This window comes from Phaseolus vulgaris, chromosome 7 (genome assembly GCF_000499845.2).
Source record: "Phaseolus vulgaris cultivar G19833 chromosome 7, P. vulgaris v2.0, whole genome shotgun sequence".
Classification (NCBI taxonomy): Eukaryota; Viridiplantae; Streptophyta; class Magnoliopsida; order Fabales; family Fabaceae; genus Phaseolus; species Phaseolus vulgaris.
The window spans coordinates 2,719,154-2,744,490 of record NC_023753.2 but is presented as its reverse complement, the minus strand read 5'-3'; the positions used below and the strand labels follow the sequence as shown (position 1 = coordinate 2,744,490).

General features: G+C 30.2%; 3 protein-coding genes across 4 annotated transcripts; all 3 read left to right on the top strand.

Annotated features, from left to right (window-relative positions):
- The first annotated feature begins 2,612 nt into the window (after positions 1-2,612).
- Positions 2,613-7,406, top strand: LOC137828566 (2-oxoglutarate and iron-dependent oxygenase domain-containing protein CP2-like). The gene is made up of 9 exons (XM_068635186.1): positions 2,613-3,107; positions 3,929-3,976; positions 4,363-4,539; positions 4,629-4,779; positions 4,888-4,974; positions 5,903-6,027; positions 6,266-6,384; positions 6,935-7,046; positions 7,145-7,406. Exons 1-9 carry the CDS (start codon positions 2,823-2,825, stop codon positions 7,178-7,180), a joined length of 1,140 nt encoding a protein of 379 aa, XP_068491287.1. The 5' UTR covers positions 2,613-2,822; the 3' UTR covers positions 7,181-7,406.
- A 1,316-nt stretch (positions 7,407-8,722) lies between these two features.
- On the top strand, positions 8,723-14,289 carry LOC137828798 (2-oxoglutarate and iron-dependent oxygenase domain-containing protein CP2-like). 2 transcript variants are annotated; one of them, XM_068635500.1, is made up of 9 exons: positions 8,723-9,030; positions 9,638-9,685; positions 9,964-10,140; positions 10,239-10,389; positions 10,500-10,586; positions 13,192-13,316; positions 13,598-13,716; positions 13,880-13,991; positions 14,073-14,289. In XM_068635500.1, exons 1-9 carry the CDS (start codon positions 8,749-8,751, stop codon positions 14,094-14,096), a joined length of 1,125 nt encoding a protein of 374 aa, XP_068491601.1. In that variant the 5' UTR covers positions 8,723-8,748; the 3' UTR covers positions 14,097-14,289. The 2 variants fall into 2 exon arrangements, with proteins under 2 accessions (XP_068491601.1, XP_068491604.1); XM_068635503.1 differs by lacking the exon at positions 9,638-9,685.
- A 1,617-nt stretch (positions 14,290-15,906) lies between these two features.
- On the top strand, positions 15,907-17,574 carry LOC137827964 (2-oxoglutarate and iron-dependent oxygenase domain-containing protein CP2-like). The gene is made up of 8 exons (XM_068634350.1): positions 15,907-15,949; positions 16,051-16,127; positions 16,278-16,454; positions 16,531-16,681; positions 16,773-16,859; positions 17,025-17,149; positions 17,220-17,338; positions 17,411-17,574. Exons 1-8 carry the CDS (start codon positions 15,907-15,909, stop codon positions 17,499-17,501), a joined length of 870 nt encoding a protein of 289 aa, XP_068490451.1. The 3' UTR covers positions 17,502-17,574.
- Positions 17,575-25,337: the final 7,763 nt, after the last annotated feature.

Here is a 25,337-nt window from a genome sequence, read left to right as displayed (position 1 = left end):
TATAATTTTTTTAATTTTGAAAATATTTGAATATTTTACATTTTATTTATATTATCATTAAGGAAAATTTTTAATTTTTTTATTACAAATATTAATATTTTACTATAAATGTAAGGGGGAGTGGTTTTCCTCCTTCAAATCCTCTCTCCAATCTAAATAAACTCTTATGTCATGTTTGTTTTTCCAAGAATGAAGGCACGGAAAAATAAAAAACAAAAAACAAGGTAATAACAATTCAGAATTTTTACTTTACACTCTTGCAAAGATTTACTGTTTAGAATATATATGTTTATATATAAATGGTTAATATATATATATATATATTTATAATTATTATATAAAATAAATATTATATTTTTATATTATTAATTCATTCATATTTACATTTATATTATAATAAAATAAATATAATTAAATATATAATATAATATAAATTATTATTATTTTTCTATAACCATCACATTATTTACAAAATTCAATAAAATCTCCTCACAACTTTACAATAAGATATTTCAATCAAAACAACTTTACTTTCTTTTTAAATCATTTCAAATTTACTCCCTCAAATTCTTTTTCCAATCCAAACAAAACAAACAACAAACTCTTAGGACAAAGAAGTGAGAAGTGAGAGGATATATGTTATTTTGATCCAGAGTTTTGTGGAGAAAGAGAACGATCTCAATATACATGTGAATAGTAAATATTATCTTCCTGTAAAATGAAGAAAGGTAGAAGAAAAACCAAATTCGCACGTGTTATTTTCAAATTTAACCTCATTTATTTTATTATACTATTTGTGGTATTTTTTATTTTCCATTACTGTAAGATTTTTCCACTCTCCCAAAGGTAGTGGACATTTAGCAACTAATAGGTGGTAATAAATAAAAATAATTTTTTAAAACTTAAAAACTATTTTGTTAACAGCTGAAATCACAAAATTACAAAATAATAAAAATAAAATAGGAATAATTTTGTGTACAATACAAACAGTTATAATGAAAAATATAAGTATAGATAAAGATAAACTGGAGTTATTCATATTTTACATTGGACTATAAAATACTAAACACACCAATTTTATATGCAATTGGAGAATATTAAATACACTTCCAACAAATATTCTTCAAATTCAACTCAAATGTTTTATATTTAATAAGAACTCTAAACTCTACTTACAACATAATATTATTCTAATAAAACGTTAAAAAAAAAAAACTATAGTTTAGAGTTTACCTCCATTATGACCTCCTAAGATAACTTCCTTACTTAGAATTCGTAGCTTTCTTACCTAAAATTTTTCTCTTTCAATAAATTCCTTATTCAAATAAGAAGAACATTCAACACTTATAAACTGTAAGGTAAATTATTCAACATAGATAAACCTTAGCCTTCCAAATACCATGGAGCAAAATCAAATTCTAAAAAATGAGATTTTTAATGACAAAAGTAAAGAGAAGATAGAATAAAAACTTAAAGATTGAAATAAAATTGCTTGCAAACAAGAGAAATTAACCGACATTATATTTAATCAATTGAACTAAACTTCATTAACTTATATTTAGTATTTTACTGAATTAAAAAAATATTATTATATTTTATTTTGACTTTTTTTCATTAGTACATTTTTAGTCTTTTAAAAATTGAATACACATTCATTGATGTTCTAATTTTTAAATGTAATATTATTTTTTTCCTCTTAATTTATCTTTAGATTGTCAAAGTAATCCTCTATTTGAAAGAGTGAAGTTATTTTAGTAAAAGTTTAAAAAAATGCATAGTTAATATTGTTTTAATGTGTGGAAAAAACTTTAAGAGTGTAAACCAAATCATGTCAAAATCTTAAAAGAGAAATAAAAAGGAAAGAATATATATATATATATATATATATATATATATATATATTTGTTTCATTAATAAATCATGCTATATTAATTAATGAATATCTAAAAAACAAGTTTGAAATGTTTGAAGAAACATATTGGATTTCAATGCTATTAATGAGTATTTGGCCTGTTGCAATTCATCAATTACTATGCATTAATTTTAAAATTTATTATTTTATTGAAATTTTAAATCATTAATTTTTTAATTAAATTTACACGGGTGAACATTATTTACCAATAATATCCAAAAATATATAATTTATTTTATTTCCATGGATTTTGCAATGTTAGGTTTACGTACTTTATATAAAAATTCACTCAAATGTTAATGTTTATTATGGCTTGTTCATGTTCTATGTAATGTTGTTAAACCTAGTACTCACTCTAATTTTATAGATATTATAATTAACTTATTATGAATATTTAAAATATTTTTTCTAATTTAAAACAATATTGTTTATATACAACTATATATGTCGTTTTCTGCAATAATACCATTGATTAAACAATTTTTTTATAACTTTAATCAATATAAACAGCTTTGTTAAAGATACTTTACAGTGTAGTTTGTCAGATATGATAAAAAGTGTTAGGAATACAAATTTAAAAACTAAAACAAATTTTATTTTTTTTGAAAAGGGACTAAAAAAAAATACAAAAGAAGGTTCATGAAAATAAATAAATAAATAGTAAAGCCTATAAATGCAAAGATTATTGCAAAGAGACATTGAAATGTTTTTCTCTTATAACGTAATAGAAAAACCACTGAGCTCAGAAACCCACCAAAACCAGAGAGACACGATGAAATTGAAGGGTAGTGAGAACATCACCACCCTCACTCTAACACTCGAACCCCTTCAACGCTTTCTCTGAATTCACACAACAATCACCCTTTTGGGTTTTCTTCTTTCATTCTCTTCCTCTCTGCTAAACACCGTCATGTCTCAGAACAAGAATGTTTCTTTGGAGCGAAGTGCCCCACAGCAACCTCGTCCTTCCAATGTATACGTGGGTGTGGGAGGTTCAGACAGCCTCTGCATAAGCCCCAAGCGAGATCACAAGTCTGAAAACTATGAGGACCTTCAATTGGAGTTCAACCCTCTTGTGTTTAGCTCTCTGGAGCAGTATTTGCCTACCCACATGCTCAACCTCTCACGCGAGGTTAAGGTTCAGTACATGAGGAACATTTTGCTTCGGTATTTGCCCGAGAGTGAGCGCATTCGGGTGGGTGTCACTACAATTTTGGACTCTTGCACTTTTAATTTTTGTTGACTTCCACTGTGTTTGAAAAATAACGGTGCGATGAAGGGCCCAGATGGGTGTTGGAGTTTGGGAGCGCTGAATTTTGTCGTTTCTTTAATTAAAATTTCATTTTGATGTTGCCCTTGGTCAATAGGGTCTCCTTTCGTTTGTGGTACCTTGTTGCTGTCTTTCCTGCATTCTCGATTGGTTTGGGAAAAATTTGATGGAAATTGGGAAAAGTAGATATTTGAATTGTGTTGCATATTGTCTTTCTTAAATGGCAGCACACAATTTGGATGATTCTATATTTTGATTGCTGAATGCGGGTGCATGTTGTGAAGATGGCCATGTTTGTTTAACAAGCTGGTCTTTCATCAAAGATGTGATTCCTAATCATTTATGTTATTAGTCTTGTCTTCTTAGTTCTTAGGAAAAAGGTCAATCTTTTCTTTCATTGGCATACTCTTTTGTCGGTTGAGAGTGCTTGCCTGTGTGTGCCTATCTTGAAAAATGATTCATCTGCCTTGTATTGTTAGCGGGTTTTTGAAAGCTTATTATTCTCAAGTGTAGAAGTCTACATGATAGAGATTTCTATCTGCACTTGTCTTAGAAAATTTATTAAGTTTCCATTTCTATTAAAATACTTGTTAACCTAAATAGGTGATGATAAATGAGTCCCATCCTTAGTATGATAATGGAGATGTTTTTATTTTATTTTTTCCTGGTATTTTTTGTTTTTGGCTTGGTTTTGTTGTTCACTCTTTTGAGTTTTTGACTTTACTACTCTATCTTGGATTGAACAGATTCAAAAGCACAAGGAATACAGGCAAAGGATCATGTTGAACTATCCAGTAAGTTTTCTATTGAATGTCAAAATGGCGGTTTTGTTCGTTTGTAACTGAAAATTTAGATGGTTTCATTTTATGTTTCTCTTGGAAATTGTGGGATATGCTGTTGATGGGATAATTTTTCTTAGACTTAGGGTGACAAACTTTAGTTGGTTGGTATCTATTATCTGTGAGAATTTGGATCTGCACGTGTTCGTGCTGTTAACGTCATTTGAACTTGGGCCCTTGTGGACATGAATTTCAATCACAGCCACAGAGAACTGAAATGCCAGTAAAAAAGCACATGTTAACATTTGAATTTTCTGAAACAAGAACAGCCATCCTTCCTGTCTCCTTTTTGTATGTTTTGATCATGCTCAATCTTACTGGTTATTCACTTTTGACTGTAGCCTCTGCACAGGGAGATATATAGTATGGATGCTGAGAAATTTTTCACACCATCATTTCTCAGAGCAATTAAAGAAAATACAGAAGAGAGTTTTAGAAGTATAATGATAGAACCTTGTAAAGGAATTTATACATTTGAAATGCTTCAACCACGATTCTGTGAAATGCTAGTATCTGAGGTATTACATTTCTTTACTTTGCTTTCATGCATATATAATTTTATCCGATCTAGATCAATGTATGTTCTTATCAAGTTCTGATTGTTTAGGTGGATCATTTTGAAAGATGGGTCCATGCTACCAAGTTCAGAATCATGCGACCTAATATAATGAATCAATATGGTGCTGTACTTGATGATTTTGGCCTGGAAGCCATGCTTGACAGATTGATGAGTGATTTCATACGTCCTTTGTCTCGAGGTTATTTTTTATTTTTCTTAATGACAATGGATTACAAAAATATGTCTGAGATGAAGAAACTACTATTAATAATGTGGACTAACTTTTGCAATTTGATGTTTTTTGTAGTTTTCTACTCTGAAATTGGTGGATCCTCGTTGGACTCTCATCATGGGTTTGTTGTTGAATATGGAATCAATAGGGATGTGGAACTTGGTAGGTTTCTAAAATTTAGGTCGCTGCTTTGTGTGTAGGCTATTGCCTGGGATCTGTAATAGATATTTTGAACCTTAATGGAGTTTAATGTTTCAAGTAAATCTATTTATAGTTTTATATTAATATACTTGAAAATTCTCTTTATGGTATACACATTACCTTTCATCTTGCTGATTTTTATTCTTCTATTAGGCCACACAAAAAGGATAAGAAAGAAAAAAAGGGATTAGATTTTCAGATTGTTTGAAATACTGAGATATTCAGTTTTTATATTTTTCGGCCTCAGTGCCATATATGCCCGTTTTGTATTCTTTTTCTGTGTAGTAGGGTATCTGATCTTCCCCCTAAGGGTTTCTTTGGATGAATGGTTTTGGAGGGTAAATTTTTCATTACATGTATACATTCTCTAATTCAACAGTTTTTTAGAATGGAAGGAAAAATGATAGTTTATCATGAAATTTCAATCAGCCCTTGTTCATTTCAACAATACTTTGTGACTCTCTTAATTCAAAACGAAAACTTCAACCCACCCTCCTATATCTTCCATCTAAAATAACTGAAGTTTGCTTTAGTTTATTATGGAGATTCAATTAATTCAAGTTCACTCTAACTATGATTGATACATCTGTCATTTTTGGCTTATCTAGTGTTGAACTTAAATGTATCAATTCTTTTACTATAAAATTATCTTTTGTTGCCTAACTCGTTAATCCATCCCAAATCATGACTATTAAATACTTTCTCTCATGAATTCAATTCTATGCTAGATCTTTCTCCTCTTATATTGCCTACCTTAGATGCTTACATGTTCTGTATAGTATGCAAGTGTATCTTGCATGCTTTGTTGTGCCTGTCTCTGTTTACTTCTCTCCCAACAAATTAGCTTTATGTGCTTTTGACGAAATCTAAAGTGCATATATTTTTTCAGGCTTCCATGTGGACGATTCAGAAGTATCCTTAAATATTTGCCTGGGAGGCGAATTTTCTGGCGGAGAACTGTTCTTCCGGGGTGTTCGATGTGATGAACATGTAAATTCAGATATCCAATCAGGGGTCTGCTTACTACCTTACTCTTATTTAAGCTGAATTATTTATATTTAACTACATTGATCTCCAGCATGTATCTGAGTTGTACGTTTCATATCGTTCTTCCTGAGATTGAATAGCATTATGTTTTGGCAATATCAGAACACGAAATTGACCAAAAATGATCACATTAGTTAGAAGTTTATAAATTTCATATGAACATCTTTACTTTGTTAAATAAATAACACCAAACATATGTATGTAGGAGATCTTCGATCACTACCATGTTCCAGGACATGCAATTCTTCATCCTGGTCGTCACCGGCATGGTGCTAGACCTACAACATCTGGGAATCGGATAAACTTAATTCTCTGGTGTAGAAGGTATTTGCATCATTTAATTCTCTGGTGTAGAAGGAAATTAACCTATGCCACATAGGCACTGATACAACACGGACACGGAAATATGTATAATTTCTAAAATGTAGGACGGAGACACGTATCTATATGTTATATAAATTGACAATAAAGATTTATGTGCACAAGTATGTTTCAGATTATTTTTTGGAGTAGAAAAATGTTTTTCATGACTAGCTCAAAATAATTTGTTCCTTATTTTTATAAACATAATAAAAATTTATACAATAAGTTTGAGTTTTTAGAAAATTAATATATTTCTTTTTTTTAGAATTGTGTTAAAACGTATTAGAATGGTAAAAAATCCAACAAATATTTTCTGAATTAGACACTTCATCAATATGTGTTTTATGAGTGTCGGTATCTGATATATGTGTCCAACACGGACAAGTCATTTAAGAGGAGTGTCCGAACCTTTTTGAAATTAATCCAGCATACCCCTTGTGACTTTAGATTGCAAATTGTAAGCATAGTTGTGGTCAATTACATATGCATAAACCTTCATGTTGTCACGCAGTTCGGCTTTTAGAGAGTTGAAGAAATATCGGAGAGATTTTTCCAGCTGGTGTGAAGAATGCAAACGCAAGAAGAAGGAGAAAGAGCGTCTGTTAGTTATGGCCACCCAACAGGTAACACTAGTTAACAACAACCACCTTGAACTTGAAGGATCTTCTAAGGTTAATGTCATTGTTAATGTTGTAAATCTGTGTCTTGAATGGTGTTGCAGGAATTAATGAAGAGGGAAATGCAATCGGCCTCGTGAAGTTGCAGAAGCAAATCTTATTGTATAGTTGATTCTCACCGCTGAGTTTCTTTACTGTCTCTAAATTCTGGATTATCTTTAACCAAATGAAATGTACTTTATGTTGAAAGTAATAGGCATCCATTTCATAGGGTTACATGAACCAAAGAAGAAAATAGTTATAATTTAATGTTTTTCATTTCTAATGATTATGATAATAAGGAACTAGAGTTCCTCATTTTTTTTTCTTTGGTTTCTCCTTTGGTGCCTTGCCTCTTTACTTTCTCAGAAGATTAAGGGAAGCATGCCCACAAGACCAAAATCTTAGGACATTTTTCTGACCAAACAATTTCAATAAATTCAAAAATTCAACATTTTGTTCTATTTGAGTGAGTTTTTTGAAAATGGGATGAATCTTGCAACTTAATGGACTTTGAAAAATATTTATAGAAAATATTGTTTATGCAAACATGTATTTAAACTTTTTCAATAAATTTTCAGAAAATTAAAATATTTGAATAACTGATTTACCCCCACAAATTAATGAATTAATTCGTCAAATAGATTCACTTCAAAAGCCCACTGTTTCTTGTAAAATGGGCCTATTTTTTACAAATCAGCAGTGAAATTTCCAAGAGTGAAACTCTGTCCAATTGAATTCTAATCACTTTTATCAGTTTTTTCAAAGACTCGTGGAAGGTTTATAACTTTGATTGTGTCATTGTGTTACTTGCAATAGTTTAGTTAGGTAATGATTTCAAGCAATTAAAGTTACATTACCTTTGTTATGCATTTTAGGGTTTATAATTGATTTTTAGTTAAAACTACTGATTGGTTAATTCAGGATTGGATTAATGATCGAGTAGAAGACCAACATAATTTTTCATTGGATTCATTGTTATTCATTTAATTAATTCAATACTCGGATGATTTAATTATTATTGATTATTAAAATTGGACAATTGATTAATTGAACATTTTGATTGATATTTTTGAATAATTTAACATTTAGATTTTTTTAAAAAAATATCACTTTTCAAAAGATATCAAAAGTTATTAAAAAAAGGAAAATATTTCTTTGAAACTGCAAAAGTAGGTAAACGTAAAGTTTTAAACGTATATTTGGTAATAAATTATAGATATCTAAAAACAATAAATAAATATATAAATAAAACAAAACAATTAATATAATAATAAAAAAATATAAATACATAATATTAACATTATAAAAATATTAATTTCTGATGATCCGAACTCTGGAACTCTAGTGTAAACCCGACTCTGATGTTATTTGATGAAAAAAATGTACGAAAGAACACACCATCACAAATAACTGAATAAACAATTCAGAATTTAACGAGGTTTATGGAAAAAATTCTCGTTTTATCTCAATATTATGAGATTAATTTTTTATTTTTATAAATTTTAATTTGACCACAAACCTCTAAAAATTACATTTAAAATAAAAAGAAATTTAAAATTTAAAAAGTACAAGTCATTGTGTTCTACCTACCAATATGTAAATGTATATATACGCATCGTCCTCTTCCTTCATTCATTCCCTTTTATGTCACTGTGAAAAGAGCGTGATGTCGCAGAGCCAGCACAGTGCCCCACAGCAATCTCGACCCTCCGATGGACACGTGACAGCGAGAGTGATGAATTTGAATTCCGATAAGCTCTGCGTAAGCCCCAACCGAGATCACAACTCCGAAAACTATGAGGACCTTCAACTCGAGTTTAATCCTCACGTCTTCGGCTCACTGGAGCAGTATCTGCCTCCTCACATACTCAATCTCTCACGTGAGGTTAAGGTTCGGTATATGAGGAACATTCTGCTTCGCTATTTTCCTGAGAATGACCGCAATCGGGTGGGTGTCACTGTCACTATAACAATAATAATGCCCCACACGGGTACCCTTTTTGTTTTTTCAATCAAAATTTCATTTTTATTTTGTCCTTGATCAATAAAGTCTCGTTTGTTTGTGTTGCCTTGTTGGTGCCTGGCCTGCATTGATGTTTTTGTTTCAGAAAATTTTGTTTTTTTTTTCCTATTTGGAAATCGGGAGAGTAGGAATTTGAGTTGTGCTTTATTTTGGCTCGCTTGATTGTCAGCAAACAATTTGGATGATTCTGTACTTTTGACTGCTGAATGGCGATGCATGATTTGAAGATGCTGGTTTTACTGAAGCTTAACTTTCTATAGTGTAGAAGTCTAAATAATATGGATTTCTGTCCGGAGTTGTGTTAGAAGATGTCATGACACGTGTTATTTGATTTCTGGCATAACAAATTTTACTAGTTAGCCTAAAACGGTGATGATAAGTGAGCATGCTATTTGTTTATTTTGTGGATATGGAGTTATTCTTGGTATGGCGGAGGAGATGTGTTTCTTTTGTTTTTTCCTGGTATTTTGTTCTGATTGGTTTTATTGTTCACACTTTTTGAGTTTTTGTTATTTTATATTGGATTGAACAGATTCAAAAGCTGAGGGAGTACAGGCTAAAGATCATATTGAATTATCCAGTAAGTTTTCAACAGATATGAAATGGCAGTTTTGCTCATTTGTAAATTGAGTATTTTGATGGTTTCCTTTTATGATTCTTTCTGAAATCGTGGGAGATGGTGCTGATGGAATAATTTATCCTACACTTTTAACAGGAGACATATTTTATTTGGTACTTGTCTGTGAGAATTTTGAATGAGGACATGTTAGCATTAGAAAATTTTGAATTCTCCCTTCTGTATGTAGCATGATCTTCCAATGTTGCTCGATCTTACTGGTTATTCACTTTTTTTTACAGCCACTGCATAGGGAGATATATACTATGGATGCTGAGAACTTTTTCAGGCCATCATTTCTCAGAGCAATTAAAGAGAACACCGAAGCAAGTTTTAGAAGTATAATGGCTGAACCTAGTGCAGGAATTTATACATTTGAAATGCTTCAACCGCAATTTTGTAAAAAACTGATGTCTGAGGTATCACATTTCATTCCTTTCCTGTCCTTTTCATGCATATATAATTTTATCCATCCTATGTTAGTGTTTCGTGTTCTTATCAACTTCTGATTAATTAGGTTGATAATTTTGAAAGATGGGTTCGTGGTACCAAGCTCAGAATCATGCGCCCTAATGCAATGAGTAAACATGGTGTTGTTCTTGAAGATTTTGGTCTGGAAACCATGCTTGACAAATTTATGAGTGATTTCATACATCCGATATCACGAGGTTTTTGTTTATTTTTATTAATGAGAACAAATTGAAAAATGATGACTGAGATGAAGAAACTGATATAATGTCGTGGATGCACTTGTGCAATTTGAATGTTCTTTTTGTAGTTTTCTACAGTGAATTTGGTGGATCCTCGCTGGACTCTCACCACGGTTTTGTTGTTGAATATGGAATCAGTAAAGACGTAGAACTTGGTAGGTTTCTCCAACTTTGATCTCTGCTTTGTAGATGCAATCTGTAATAACTTTTTTGAACCTAAATGGAGTCTAATGTTTCAAGCATGTCTATGTATAGTTGTGTTATTTTACTCTAATCATACCCTTGATGGAATATGCGCTTATTTACCTATCTTACAGATTTTGATTCTTTTTTGACTATATAACTAAAGGATATGAAAACAAATGCTTTAGATTTTTCTGACTGTATCAAATATTTAATTTTGTTACATTGTTAGCCACAATGTCTTATATCCTTGTTTTGTCTAATAATTTTTTATGTAGTAATGAAGATACCTTATCTTTTTTGGGGGTGGGACTGAGGGGGTAAAATTATATATTCTTCTAATCTGAGAGCCTTTTAAGTGATAATTTATCATGAAACTCTATTCATACTTATTCGTTTTAATAAATATTTTATAATCCTCCTAATTCAAGAATGAAAACTTTAAACCCCCCTGCTAAATGACTGAAGTTTAGTGATAGGAACTGATTGTCAGGGACAGTTATGGAAATTTACTGAAGAAAATAATTTCTGGTAGTTCTATCAGGTATGTCAAGTTATTTTTGGTTTGTGGACTGAGTTCTCTCTGTAGGAGACTTTTGTCTCTGGGAAAACAAGTGCATTGCTGTATCTGTGTAATAGGATAGGATACTTTTTGTCTCTGGCAGCATGTATATGGCTGTAGTGTTCAATATTGTCTTTTATTGCTTCTATGAATTACTGTTCTATCAATTTGGTTTGACCTACCGGATCACAAGGAGGGAATTCTTGTGAGCAGAGGAAAGAAAGATGATGACATTTGTGATATTTAGACCTTTTGAATTGAAAGAGAAATTGGAAGGGCTGCAAGGTAGGGTTCAGCGTGACTAGAAATTGGCAAATTTTGAGAAATTTTGTTGGATGTGAGAAAATTAATGGGCAATCATGAAGAAGAAAAAAGTGTCAGATCATTAGCATAGAACCGGGGAGAGGATTAGGTTCAAGTTCAACCATTTTTAGACATAGATGAGTACTGTATGGCAGTTAAGAAAGTTGAACTGCCATCTTTCAATGGAGACGACCCTATTGGGTGGATTACAAGGAAAAGACTTAAGTTTATTTAGAATATTAGTGAAGATTAAATTAGCCCAGTTAAGCATGAGGGGTTCTATTATCCATTGGTTTAATCTATTGAGAGAAAATAGAAGATGGACTTACATGGGAGAAGTTGAAGCAGCAAATGGTGACACGGATTGGGGGGGCAATAGTATGAAAAACCTTTTCAAGAACTGACCTAGTTGTTGCAACAGGAAAGATCGATGGAAGAGTTTATAGTAGCATTTGAATTTCTCCATCACAAGTTGTTTGTAAGCTGCCTTAATTGGGATCAGTCCAAGCCCACTTTATTTGCCACCTCTTTGGAGGTTGGTTACCTTAATTGCAACCTCAAAGGTGGGGGTTAGATTTACATTAACCAGTGATATGACTAAAAATACAATTTATAGATGAGGTGGAAACCTTATCTTAAAAGTTGGTTTTATAGAGATAAGTTAGGTTCAAATCCAAATTAGGACAAGTTAATCAATTTACCTGAAGTACAATATTTGGGTTATTTTTTGGGTGGTTGCATCCTGAAAATAAGCTCTGGGTGCAAACTTTTCAACCTAAACAAGAATTTAAGCTAATGCACAGAATATAGAGGTAGAAACAAATGCATTTGTATTTGGACCAGGGAGTGCAGGTTGGCATGCGAGAATGGGATCTTCTTGTACAAAAAGTCGTTGCATGGTCCTCAAGGTGATATAGGATCAATTATTATTGTTACAAATGTGAGGATTGCAGCGTGGATTGGAACCCAAAATTGCTTCAGTTCAGGATCAAACCCAAATATCAATCAATCTGACCGAAACAAAGGAACTTCTTCATCTGTACCATTCTTGGGTAGAACAATAAAGTGTGAACAACAAAATTCAGCAGACATCAATAAAGGTGTGTGCCACTTAACATCCGAATTATTGATGGAAAAGAAAAAACAAGGGTTTATGCTTTAGGCATGGAGAAAAGTTTTATCCCTTACATCAATTTGCAGAGAAACAATTAAGATTGCTAATCTTGGGAGATAATGAAGCCCTAAATGAAGATGGAGAAGTAACTGTTATTGAAGTGGATATGGATAATGTGGAAAAACCAGTTTCCAACTTTCAGCTTGGGAGCAAGGCTGATTTTTTCAGCAAGCAGTAATGATAGGAACTAATCATCAAGACAATTATGGCAGTTATGTGTGGAAAATAACTGTCATTAGTTATGTAAAAGAGTATATATACATGATAGTAGGTTGTTTAAATAGGCGTGAAGTTATTCAGTTTATGGACAGAGAATACTCAGTAGGTTAGATTGTTCACTCTAACTGTCAATGATACTTTGGTTAATTTTGGCCTATCTTTAGTAAATTTAAACGTACCCTCTTGGTTGGTTAAGGGTTTAAATTTGAAAATAGTCTTTTTGCATATGCATACAACGACCCTCCCCTACACTTTGCATGGTAAGGAGTCTTCTGACACCCGAGAGTTTTAGTTGAACTAAAGAGCAATATTTTTGCAGGCTTACATGTGGATGACGCAGAAGTCTCCTTAAATATTTGCTTGGGAAAAGAATTTTCTGGCGGAGAAGTGTTCTTCCAGGGTGTTCGATGTGAAGAACATGTACTTTCAAATGCCCAACCAGGGGTATGATTACTACCTTGTTACTGTCATGGGAAATTGTACTTATGCTGAACAATTTATATTTAACTACATTGATCTCCAGCATGTAGCTAAATTCTGTTTTAAACTTAAAAGAAAGAACAACAATGCTCACCACAAGTTCATGTTTCATACCGAAATTCAACAGCATCACGAAAATATTAGAAACATGATATTGACAAAAGAGTATTACATTAGTTATTTGTATAGAAATTTCATGCAGACGTTTACTTTGTTAAATAAATAACACCAACATATCTTTGTAGGAGATCTTCAATTATTCCCATGTTCCAGGACACGCAGTTCTTCATCCTGGTCGTCAACGACATGGCGCAAGATCTACAACATCTGGGAATAGGATGAATCTAATCATCTGGTGTAGAAGGTGTTTACACTTTTTTTTACTACAAAAAATTAACATACCATGGCCCCTTTTCACTAAAGCAGCAAAATTCTTACACTTGTCCCCTTGTAACTTTGGATTGCAAATCATGAGCATAGTTCTTGTCAATTTACATTATGCATGAACCTTCATGTTGTTGTCACAGTTCGGCTTTCAGAGAGTTGAAGAAATATCAGAGAGATTTTCCTAGCTGGTGTGGAGAATGCAAACGCAAGAAGAAGGAGAGAGAGCGGCTATCGCTTATGGTCACACAACAGGTAACATATTGAACAACAAAGATTGATGTTAATGCTTTCATCTTCCATGAAACTAATTCCATGTCTTCATTCACATTGCAGGAATTACTGAAGAGGGAAATATAGTCGGCTTCGTGCACTTGCACATTGTATAGTTGATGAGCTTCTTTTTTGTTTCTAGATTCTGGATTTATTTTACGAAATGAAACATTTTATTTGAAAGTTATAGGCATTCGTTTCACAGTGTAAAATAGTGTTTTTTTATTTGCTAATGATAATAAGGAACTAAAGTTCCTAATTTTTTTTCCTTTTGGTTTCTCGTTTGGGGTATTGCCTCTTAACTCTAATCAGGCTATGTCTTCCTCCACCTCCCTATGACACTTCCATAAATATGAAAGTTTCCATTTTTATCATTTTTTACTTTTGAATTATACTTTTTTTGGTTTTGAATTGCCCAATCTAAAAGCCATTTAATTTGTGTAAACCAGAAGCCAAAAAATGACTTTTGATCCAAAAGTCAGCAATAATTTTTAGATATTGCAATTCAAAAGTTTTTTTAAGAAAAAATTGACTTTTGGATTGTGTAATTTTGAAGTTAAAAATGACTTTACACTTCCATAAATATGAAAGTTTCCATTATGTCATTCTTGATTGGGCAATGCAAAAGTCAATTTTGACTTCCGAATTAAAAGTATTTTTAGCTCTTAAATTGTACAACATGAAAGTCATTTAGATTGTGTAGACGAAGATTTAATTGTACAATCTAAGTCAATACATGGAACAAAATAAAAAAATTGATTTGTTTATTTTTTATTTATTTTTAGATTATTCCACGGTAACTTTTCTTCCTTTTAACTTTACTATTCAAAATTAATCCTTATTGTAAAATAAATTTGTGCGATGAGGCGGAATTGTAAAAGAAATTTGTGTGATGAGGCGGAATTATAAAAGAAAATCTATTGGAAAACAAATTATTGTGGTTTAACAATCGCCAAATTCTTTTTTTTTTTGGTAGTTTAAACTATGAATAAGGTTTAATTCCACTTTTTTTTATATATAAGAAGCATTAGTATTACACAAGCTAGTTTGTACCAAACTTTCATGTTAAGTTTGATAGCCTAAGTTGGTTAAAATTTCTCCTAACAAGCTAATTAACTCATATATATATATATATATATATACACACACTATATTTATCTTACTTCTATGTATGAAATTAGTTTATTTATGTCATTTAAAAAATGAGCTGATTATGTTTTTCTGAACAAAAAGAGGAAGTATTATACATACAAATTTTTCGTATCTCATTTAAAATATACAAAATAGAGTTTTCCATCATATATTAAACCAAGACTTCGGTCTGGCAGCAATAATGATGTTGTTAAGGTGAATGAGTAACATTTTGCAAATTTCTTCAATTTTGGCATACCACCAATTAATAAATACAAAAAAAATCATAAACAGAATTGGATATTTGTTGTACAAAAAATAATTTATTAAATTAAAATAATAAAAGCAAACATATTTGACTTTTATTTCTCATGTAATTATTTTCTGTAGCACTTATACTGTCATGCATGCAGTGGTGTGAAATATATATAGTCAAAGACTAAACTAAACACAGCTGTAGCAATGATTTGTGTGGAATTAATGTGTATAATAACTGATTCGTTATTTCTGTTAGTGTTAGTTATTATTGTTAGGATCATGTTTATGTTAGTTAGCTTCTTCATTCACTCCTTTATATACAGTTAGATCCTCCAAATCTTCACTGTAACACGCACTCAAAGCAATTCTGCACTGCTTTTTCTGGTAAAATTTCCATTTTCTCTTTCTTTATCATCTTTTTCTTTATTAACTCTCCCTTCTTCCCATTGAAGTTTAACAAGAACGTTGGCGTCTATACCTTCCCTTCTTCTAAAAGTTTCCGAAGAAAATGGCTTCCGAAGAAGAAGACACTTACGTAAGAAACATACCTTGTTTTGTTCATAGCACGTTATTCTTAGTACGACAGTGGATATGTGTTTCTTTTAATTTTTTATTTTGCCTTTGGTTTGGTTTTGTGATTCAATCTTTTAAGCTTTTGTTATTCTACGTTGGATAGAACAGCTTCGAAGACAGGCACGCTACAGGCTACAGTTGATGGTGAATTATCCAGTAAGTTCTTAACATTGAAAACAACACTTTTATTCATTTGTAAATCGAACATCTTCTTTAAGGTTTCATTTTAACATTAGAATTTTCTAAATGTAGCATTTATGTTCCAATCCTGTTCGATCTTAACGAGTTATTCACTTTTATTTGTAGCGTCTGAATTGGGATATATATGATATGAATGCCGAGAAATTTTTCACACCATCATTTCTGTGTGCAATTGAAGAAAATACAGAAGAAGGTTTTAGAAATATAATGGAGGAGCCTTGTCCAGGAATTTTCACATTTGATATGCTTCGTCCAAAATTTTGTGAAAAGCTGATACGTGAGGTATTACATATTTCGTTACTTTCCCTCTCAATTATGTATTATGTTATGCTATTATTAATTTCTGATTATTGCTTAGGTGGATAACTTTTTAAGATGGACCGATGATTTCAAAATCAAAATCATGCGACCTAATGAATTGCATGAACATGGAGCTGTTCTTCACGATCTTGGTATGGAACCCATGCTTCAAAGATTTAGGAAAGAATACATAGAGCCTATAACTCGAGGTAATTTTGTATTGTTCTTAGTGATTATGAATTAGAAAACTATGAGTGAGATGAGACTGAGATAGGTGTAATTTGAATTATTTTTTGATAGTTTTCTACGGTGAATTTGGTGGATCCGCGGTGGACTCTCACTATGCTTTTGTTGTTGATCATGGACTCGCTAGGGATGGAGAAGTTGGTCAGTTTCTGAAACATAGGTCACTGCTTGCTTGGAATCTGTAACAAGTATTTTTTGTTAATCTTGTTTAATCATTATTCTCTTTGTGGATGTTTTTGTTGTGATCTAATGAAGAAACGAGGTTTGCATGGTTTTGTTGAAATGTAATGAAGAATATTGTTGCAGACTTGCATGTGGATGACGCACATTTGGCCTTGAATATTTGCTTGGGGTATGACTTTTCTGGGGGAGAACTGTTCTTTCGGGGTGTTCGATGTGATAACCATATAACTACAGGGTGCCAACCAGAGGTATGTTTCTTTCCTATATCTTATGTTTGTTTACTGATATTTATATTTAACATAGTGTTACTGTGTGTAGGAGATGTTGGATTATTGCCATGTTCCAGGACGAGCAATTCTTCATACTGGTCGGCACCGGCACGGCGCAACAGCGACAACATCTGGGAGACGGCTGAATTTAATATTCTGGTTGAAAAGGTTGTTTGACAGTTTTTTCTGGTGTTGAGAAGGAAAGTGTTTGTTTGACAGTTGCATGTTGTTGTGATGCAGTTCGCGTCTTGCAAAGTGGAGGCGTTACCAGAATGATTGTAGCAGCTGGTGTGAAGAATGCATGCGCAAGAAAAAAGATGAGGCCTCGTAACCATGCACACTTGATTTGATGCATTCATCTTTGAGCTCTGAGCTCTGTAATCTTTCTCTGAAAGTAACTCTGCAACTAGAAAACATTGTTTTTTGTGCTTCTTTCTTGAAGCTTCTCTCAATCCATTCCACTTCTACTGCAAAATATTCGCATTTTAGCATTGGTTAAATGTGTGTATTAACGTTTGAAAACTAAACAATTGTGTTTAACGTTTAGGGTTTAAACACTGCTTTTAGAAAAACAGACCAGGTGCAGCTGAAGTTGAAATATTAGTAGAAGATAACAATAGCAAAGTGATGAACAAAAATAAAAATAAAAAAACACTTCTGACTTTGAGTAATCTTATTCATCGATATTTTTCCTCAAAGGTTGATGGTGATAAACTAAATAGTTTAGAGATAGAGTCCAAATAGACTATATATTTTTTTAAAACTTTTGTGAATAAAGTTAACAAAATATAAATTAGTATCTTAAGGTTGTGTAGGTCTTTTTATAAAAAAAATCAATTAATTAATAAAATTCAAAAGATTTACTTCGAATTACACAGAAGTTTCAATTTTTTTATAAAATTGTAGGCAAACATCTGATATTTTTATAAATAATGTTACATGTGGTTCTTTTTACATATAAAAATGTTAAAAGTGTTACGGTTTACTCTCTCTGATTTGGGAGACTATTGTAATAAAAAAAATAATTTGAGAAAATCTTAAGAGGTATAATAAATAAAAATTTAAGAAAAAGAGACAATTTAAAGATGGCAGCACTTTATGATAGATATTTATGAGAAATTAAGGCAGGATAAGTAAAATGATGAAAATAATTTATTAGAGAAAAAAATGAAATTATTTGATAGTAAAAAAATAAAATGGGAACTTTCACGCAAATTTAGAGTGTGAAAAAAAAATACTATAAAGAGGAAAACTCATCTTCATTGTGTGAAATAGAAGAAAGATTATAATATATTCTAAGAAGATTTATGAATGATCTTAACCAAATAATTCAACATATAATTGAGTTTTTTAATTATAGAACCTTGGATGAATTTGTAAATCTACAAAAGTGAAAATACAAATTAAAAGGAGAAGTTTCGACGAAAGATACACCTCTCACGGCTCTTCATGGAGAGACCAACAAAAAATATGATAAACTTTAAAAGATTAAAATAAATATCCTTAGTGGTCTTTATTTTTTAATTCTGTGAAAAGATATAATCCCTTGTCTTCTTCGTCGCAACCCAAATTTCAAGAAAAATCGAGAGAAAAAATATTTTAAAATTTTATATTTTGGACACATTGGATTTAAATGTTAAAAGAAAAAAAATATGATGTTAAAAGACAATAAAAGAAGTATGCATGAAAGTTTTCCATCATCTTAGTATTCTTTTAAGTGAAGGTATATCTCAAATAATGAAGAATGTGAGTTGAATAGGATGTAATAATAATTAGACATATATTTCACAATATTATTAAGTTTTGATACGGAAGATGAATGAACATGGACCCTTTAAACCAATGTTTTTGTGCCTACTTAATATTTTAAGATTGTTCTGGAGTGTCCTAGTTCCACGACTAATGGATTTCCATGATTACACTTTGGTGAAGCTTCTTAGAAAGTGTCGTCACATTCTTATACCTATTTACATCTTTTTCATTTAATATTATCCAATCTAATGCCAACTCACTACTTTCCCACCCTACCTTGAAAGCAACCATTTCTTCCTTTCCTTCTCCTTCTCATTGCTAATTGCTTTCTCTACTTATTATCAAACTTGTATGCATTCACTAGTTTTGGGATATTAACATAGAAATGCATGCAAGTTATAACTACATTAATCTTTCATTGTAATTTTTTTTTAAAATAAAGTGACTTAAATAATATTAACATGTTAAAAAATTAAAATATATTAAGAAGTAAACTTTAAATCAGCTTAATTTTATAAAATTAACTTGAAATTTAAAGTTTAGAATTTAAATTTAAGATTTAGTTAATGTAGGATTTATGAAAGGTAAGTTTAAAAAGTTATTGAATATTATATATTCTTACCTTCCTCCATTTGGGAGTGTTTGCCATTAAAGAGTAGAATGTGATTTTGAGTTCTTCTAAACACTTTTTTTTTTAGTCGCGAGGACCAACCAATATATATCCAAAGCAAAGAGCATGTCACGGTCAAGCACAAAACAAATAATAATAATAATATTAAAGAAACTTTGATAGGTATGGTTGTTGTACCTAAACTAGATTTTCCATTTCAAAATTCATACACTACCAAGATATTTTGGGAGCCACGCCTTACCATTTTTATCATCGGAACAACTTTTTCCTTCAACCATTCAAATGTGTTTTCTTAGCCTTGAAGACTGCAAAAAGTTATTTTAACAGGCTAATACATTTTTCTTAACTCGTTTTTTTTCTATCTAATTTTTGCAACTTATCATAGTTTCTTAATGGTGCATTCAACGTATGATATGCCATGTATTTTTCATTTTTTGTTAACAAACGCCATAGCATTGCCATCTCCAATTTGGTATTATGCAAGGTCCTACAAGATCCTACAACATTGTTAAGGCTGCAAATACATGTTATTATAACTATTCCAAGACCGAGTATACCCTATTGAGGTGCTCACATACTCTTTTTCAATCTAACTGTCTTTCTTGAAAGTTCGAGAGGGTGGGGGTATCTGCAAGGATACTTCAACGCTCAAATTAGATTATGTAAATTTAATTGGTCAGTTAAAAGTTCAAACAACCATTACCTTTCACTATGAGGATCCCTCCTATTTATACTAGTCTGGTGGGTCAGGAGGATTAAGGTAATCCCAATAAATATTTACCTATGTTTCATAATCCTTAATTAGGATTAATGCTCGAAACCTGTGATTTGATGTGACTATTGTTTTCAGTCGAAAGACTGTTAGACTGTTTGTGATACTCGAACTTCTGATTTGTGGTAAAATAACATGTTTATTCATTTAAAAAAAATACTATACAAGTTTAAGTTGCTTTCGATCTAAAGGCCAAATATTCAATAAATATGTGAAATTTTTTATTTACAAATAATATTTAAAATATAAGAATAAGAGTTATATTTTATCTTCTTTATCAAGTTCTTATACTTAGGAAGACAAAGAATTTGAATTCAAATGAAATTTGGACTGTTCTAAACTTTAAAAAAAAAAAAAACTATGATGTTATATTCATGTAGAAGCCTGGTTTAGTGATTGAAATTAATAATTGGTGTATTTGTTGGGACAGCCATATTAGATGGGACGTGTCTGGTACAAGATAAGCCTATCAAAGTTATCCCTTTCCTTCTCACCACTCAAAACTTCTAAATCTCTTTCCATTCAATCTTTACATCTACACTTCTCACCTTGTTAATATTAAGTTAGATCTTAATTTTTAAATTTTTCCAATTAACGTTAATTACGCATTTTGAGACTCACTAAATACAGATAAGTCTAAATAAGTAAATTAATTATTTTGTTTGATAGTAACATGTTCATGCTATCCTAGTTAAAATTGAGCATGGTAAGCGTTGTAACAAATATAATCTCCATTTTTTCATTTATTTGATACTAATGTGCTCATAGTGATCACGGTCATTACAATATTTTATTCAAGTGTAAAGTTAATTAAAATAATAATTAAAAATAGTTACAACTGAATAGACTAGTTGTTACATGATTCAAACATCACACTATACAATAACTAGAACATAGATAGAAACAAATATAACAAAGAACTCAAATTCCATTGTTGTGATATTGAAAGCGCTTTTGTATAGACATTTTGACCTTTAATAAGGATAAGATCACAAAGAGAATATTTTTACTCAAGCCATTAACATTAGGAATTTAAGTCTACATTTGAGTCTTATATGAATTGAAAATGAAAAAAAAATAACAATAAATGAGGAGATGACCTATAAAGTGGTTGAAGGTGATGTTATAATCTCTTATGAGTTTGTTCATGATTTATTGGTATTAAATTTTTCTAGTGTTTCTCTCTTTGAAAAATATCAATAGTGGTATCATAGTAGATATATTTTCTTGATGACCAACTCAAACATGATTAAAAGTAGTGTTTTGATCTCTTATAGGAGTTTATTGATGATTCATTAGAATTACATATCTCAAAATCACCTTTTACCAACAAATTAACAATATATAATCATAAATTCATGTGAGGTTTTTTTTCAATATAAATACTATAGGCTCAAATTGCACACATTTTATTAAATTTCTTTAGCGAAATTATAACACTTAACCTATTCCTATTAGTCAAGTTCTTTTCCCTTTTTTTTTTGTCTCAAAAACATGAAATAAGGTATGTTAAAAGAATCGATAACAACTCACATTCTTATTTTTAGAATATCATCCTCAACATAAAATACTCAATATATAAGAAACAAAACAAAACAAACTCATAAACAACAAGTGATGATTTACACTTTTTAGAGTCAAATTTAAACATTTTCCAAACAATTTTCTTAAATATGGTGCAATTCATTTTATTGTCTATCTTATATCATTCCCAAAAATGAAAAGGTACCTATCAGATAACCCTCCCTTCACACATATCCTTCTCCGTAACACACTTATTCTTCTCTCTCTAGACACACTATACAACTATACAAATGTTGTCAAATAATTCTCCAAACACTCTTCTTTCACCATGAATTCTCTTGTTTGTGTTGTCATGTGCTTCAACTTCTTTTAACAACATGGTCTTCGTATCAATCCAATCATAATATGTCATCCAAATTTTGTGCACTATTATAACATATTCTAGGATAAATATATAAAAAAGGACAGTTTAAGTATGAGTTAAAGGAATAATATTTCATTTTTGCAACCCTAGATGGTAGTTTATTATACTAACCACTTGCCATTAGTTGAACTTAACCTTATGTGGTATTTTCTCCTATCAAATTGCTTTGTAAAGGTTACTTATTTAAATTATCACCATATTATCTTGTAAAACAAAATATTCAGTTTTAACAGAGTATTTATTATCATGTTCTCCCTTCCATTATCACTTATCATCTACACCTTCTTTAACCACTACCATATTCATCTCCTTTTTCAACTTCTATAATGTCTTTACTTTCCATACAAACATTTTTATTCTCCATCAAAATATTGCTAACCAACTCATCTTTTTGTTTTGAAACCATAAACAACTTGCTATAAATTATTTTTAATGGTTTTTGTTGACTCGCTAACCATAAATTTGAACAACTTAATATTGTTTCATCCATTTACCTACCTTTACTAAGTTGTTGTGAAATCGAGATTTTATGTTTTTATTCCTACTCACTTTCATTATGTATCTCTACCAAATAGATCATTATTGTCCTTCATCATTATTATTTTTTTCCTAGTCTCTATACTTCGATTTCAACATCCTACATAACAAAATGTCATCATTCTCATATATATACCATAGCCATTTTTCCAATAAATCCTCATTAAATAAATTTATATTTTTTATCTCCAAACCTCCATCCTCCCTTAGTTTACATGCATTCTCTCACTTTTCCAATGAATCTTTCTTTTATACAACCTTCTTTATAAAATGGTATATAATGCACACATTTTATTAGCAAATGAAAAAGTCTTCATCTTCTACACCTTCAACTTCTCAACCAATTTTTGCAGTGTTGTTACCCCTATTAGTAGCCCCAAATATATGAAAGGAAATGCTAGCAAGTCACTTTTGAAACTTCCTTCTCAAAGTCTCAAATATACTTTTGTAATAATTTATCTTTAGTCCCTATGTCAACTCAAAACATTTTAAAATTGTTTGAATTGCTTTAACATTCTTTATAGTAGTCTCCAAAAAATAATGTATCATCTCCAAATTGAACCATGATTACCTCTTCCTCTAAGCTCCTATTTTCTAACCATCAATTTTTATTTTTATTTATTTCTCATTAGACCGTTTAACCCATCTCCTACATTTATAAACATGAGAGTAGTAAATTATTATCCTATTAATTCTATTTTTTGTTTTGGTTAGTTATGGATTTGAGTAAAAATGACATCCACAGTGGAGGATGATTATTAACTAACACAAAAAAAAATTAATCAACTTAACTACATACCATGAAAGAGAAAGAGTACTTGGTTCTGCACTTGGTAAAAACATTAATATACTAGTGGAATAAGTTTGAGCTTAACAATAATTAAAGTTGACTAATAATAATAGTGTTCATCTACAACAATTCTATGAATCAGACCCATTTAGAAATGTAGAAATAAGAGTAGAGTTTCGAAGTAATAAAGATTCATTTAACAACATTTACTATTACTACTTGTATTATATAATAATTTCTCAGAAGCTAATTATATTATTGACGTTAAAATGAAAAATTGAAATTTTCACTCTGGTATAAAATATTTGTATAAAAAGTAATTAATAATAAATTAAAAAATAAACATAACAGTTGTGTTAACACAACGATCATTCATTCTCATTGCTCCAAACATGAGGTTGCTTAGCGTCTGTGGCCCACACTTTGTTTGGAGCCACTAAAAGTGTGGTCGGTAGATACGCGGATCTCATTGGACGGCGTGGATTGGATTCTGGCCAGTTATGTTTTTATTAATCTAATTTAATTTAACTCAATTATGTTAAAGATACCTTTAACAATTTAAAAATACAAAATAATGTGAATGTCTTCTCTAAGACCATCTCAAACTGGAGATGATTATTGAGATAGATTCTTCACTAAAATACCAATTATATAAAAACATACTTTTATTTGAGGTCATACCATAAATTGCTGCTTATGTCTCATTCAATAACAAATTTTCATAATTACTTTATTAAAAAATTATTCATCAATATATATAAATAATTGATGAATCTCGATTACTAATAGACCCCATTCACATTATTATAAAATAAAAAGAATCATAAATACAATTTAATTAAAAGAACACAAAATAAGGTTAATGTCCTATAATTATGGTAAAATGATTATAAATAATTTTATTTTTATTTTTATATACATTAAAAGTTAATATTTTTTATATGTAATAAAAAAATAAATAAATGTGAACTACTTCAGAGATGTTCCTGCCTTTGTATAAAATAAAATACCTAAAACACTTCATTTCAACATTCACAATGTTGAACGTTAGAATTACAAAATACCTACTCAACCCAAAAATAAACCCCCTAAACACATACATCTGAAAAATTAACCATGAGTTTGATAAAACACTCACACCCTCTTTTTCATTTACAAACAAACTCATGATCTTAATATACAAAATTTAATCTAATCATTTTGTTACTTGAAGATGTTTCTTCACTTAAAACTTATTATTGTACATTATTAATTTCTTAGAACTAAGACATTATCTTTATAGAAATATTTAGATAATTTCTTCTATTAAAATTTATATATATGCATATACATTCATGTTTTTCAAGATTGTTTTATGCATCAAGTTATTTTTTCTTAAATAAATTTAACATCTAGTTTGTCAAGTATGTCAATCTATTTCTTTCTATTGACTTTACAGTTTTTCATCGTAATTATTATTTTTATTTCTTTTAGACTTACTAGTTTTACCCTATCTATTAAATATATTCTTTTTCTACAAAGTTCAAAATAACACTAGTTATTCTCTTGTCATATATATATATATATATATATATATATATATATATATATATATATATATATATATATATATATATATATATATATATATTCCTCCGCTTCACTCTTGATTTGTTTAAACATACCTTCATCATAAGCTACAATTGAAAACCATAAAATAAAAATATTTTAATTATTTTTATTTGATTTATTTAGATT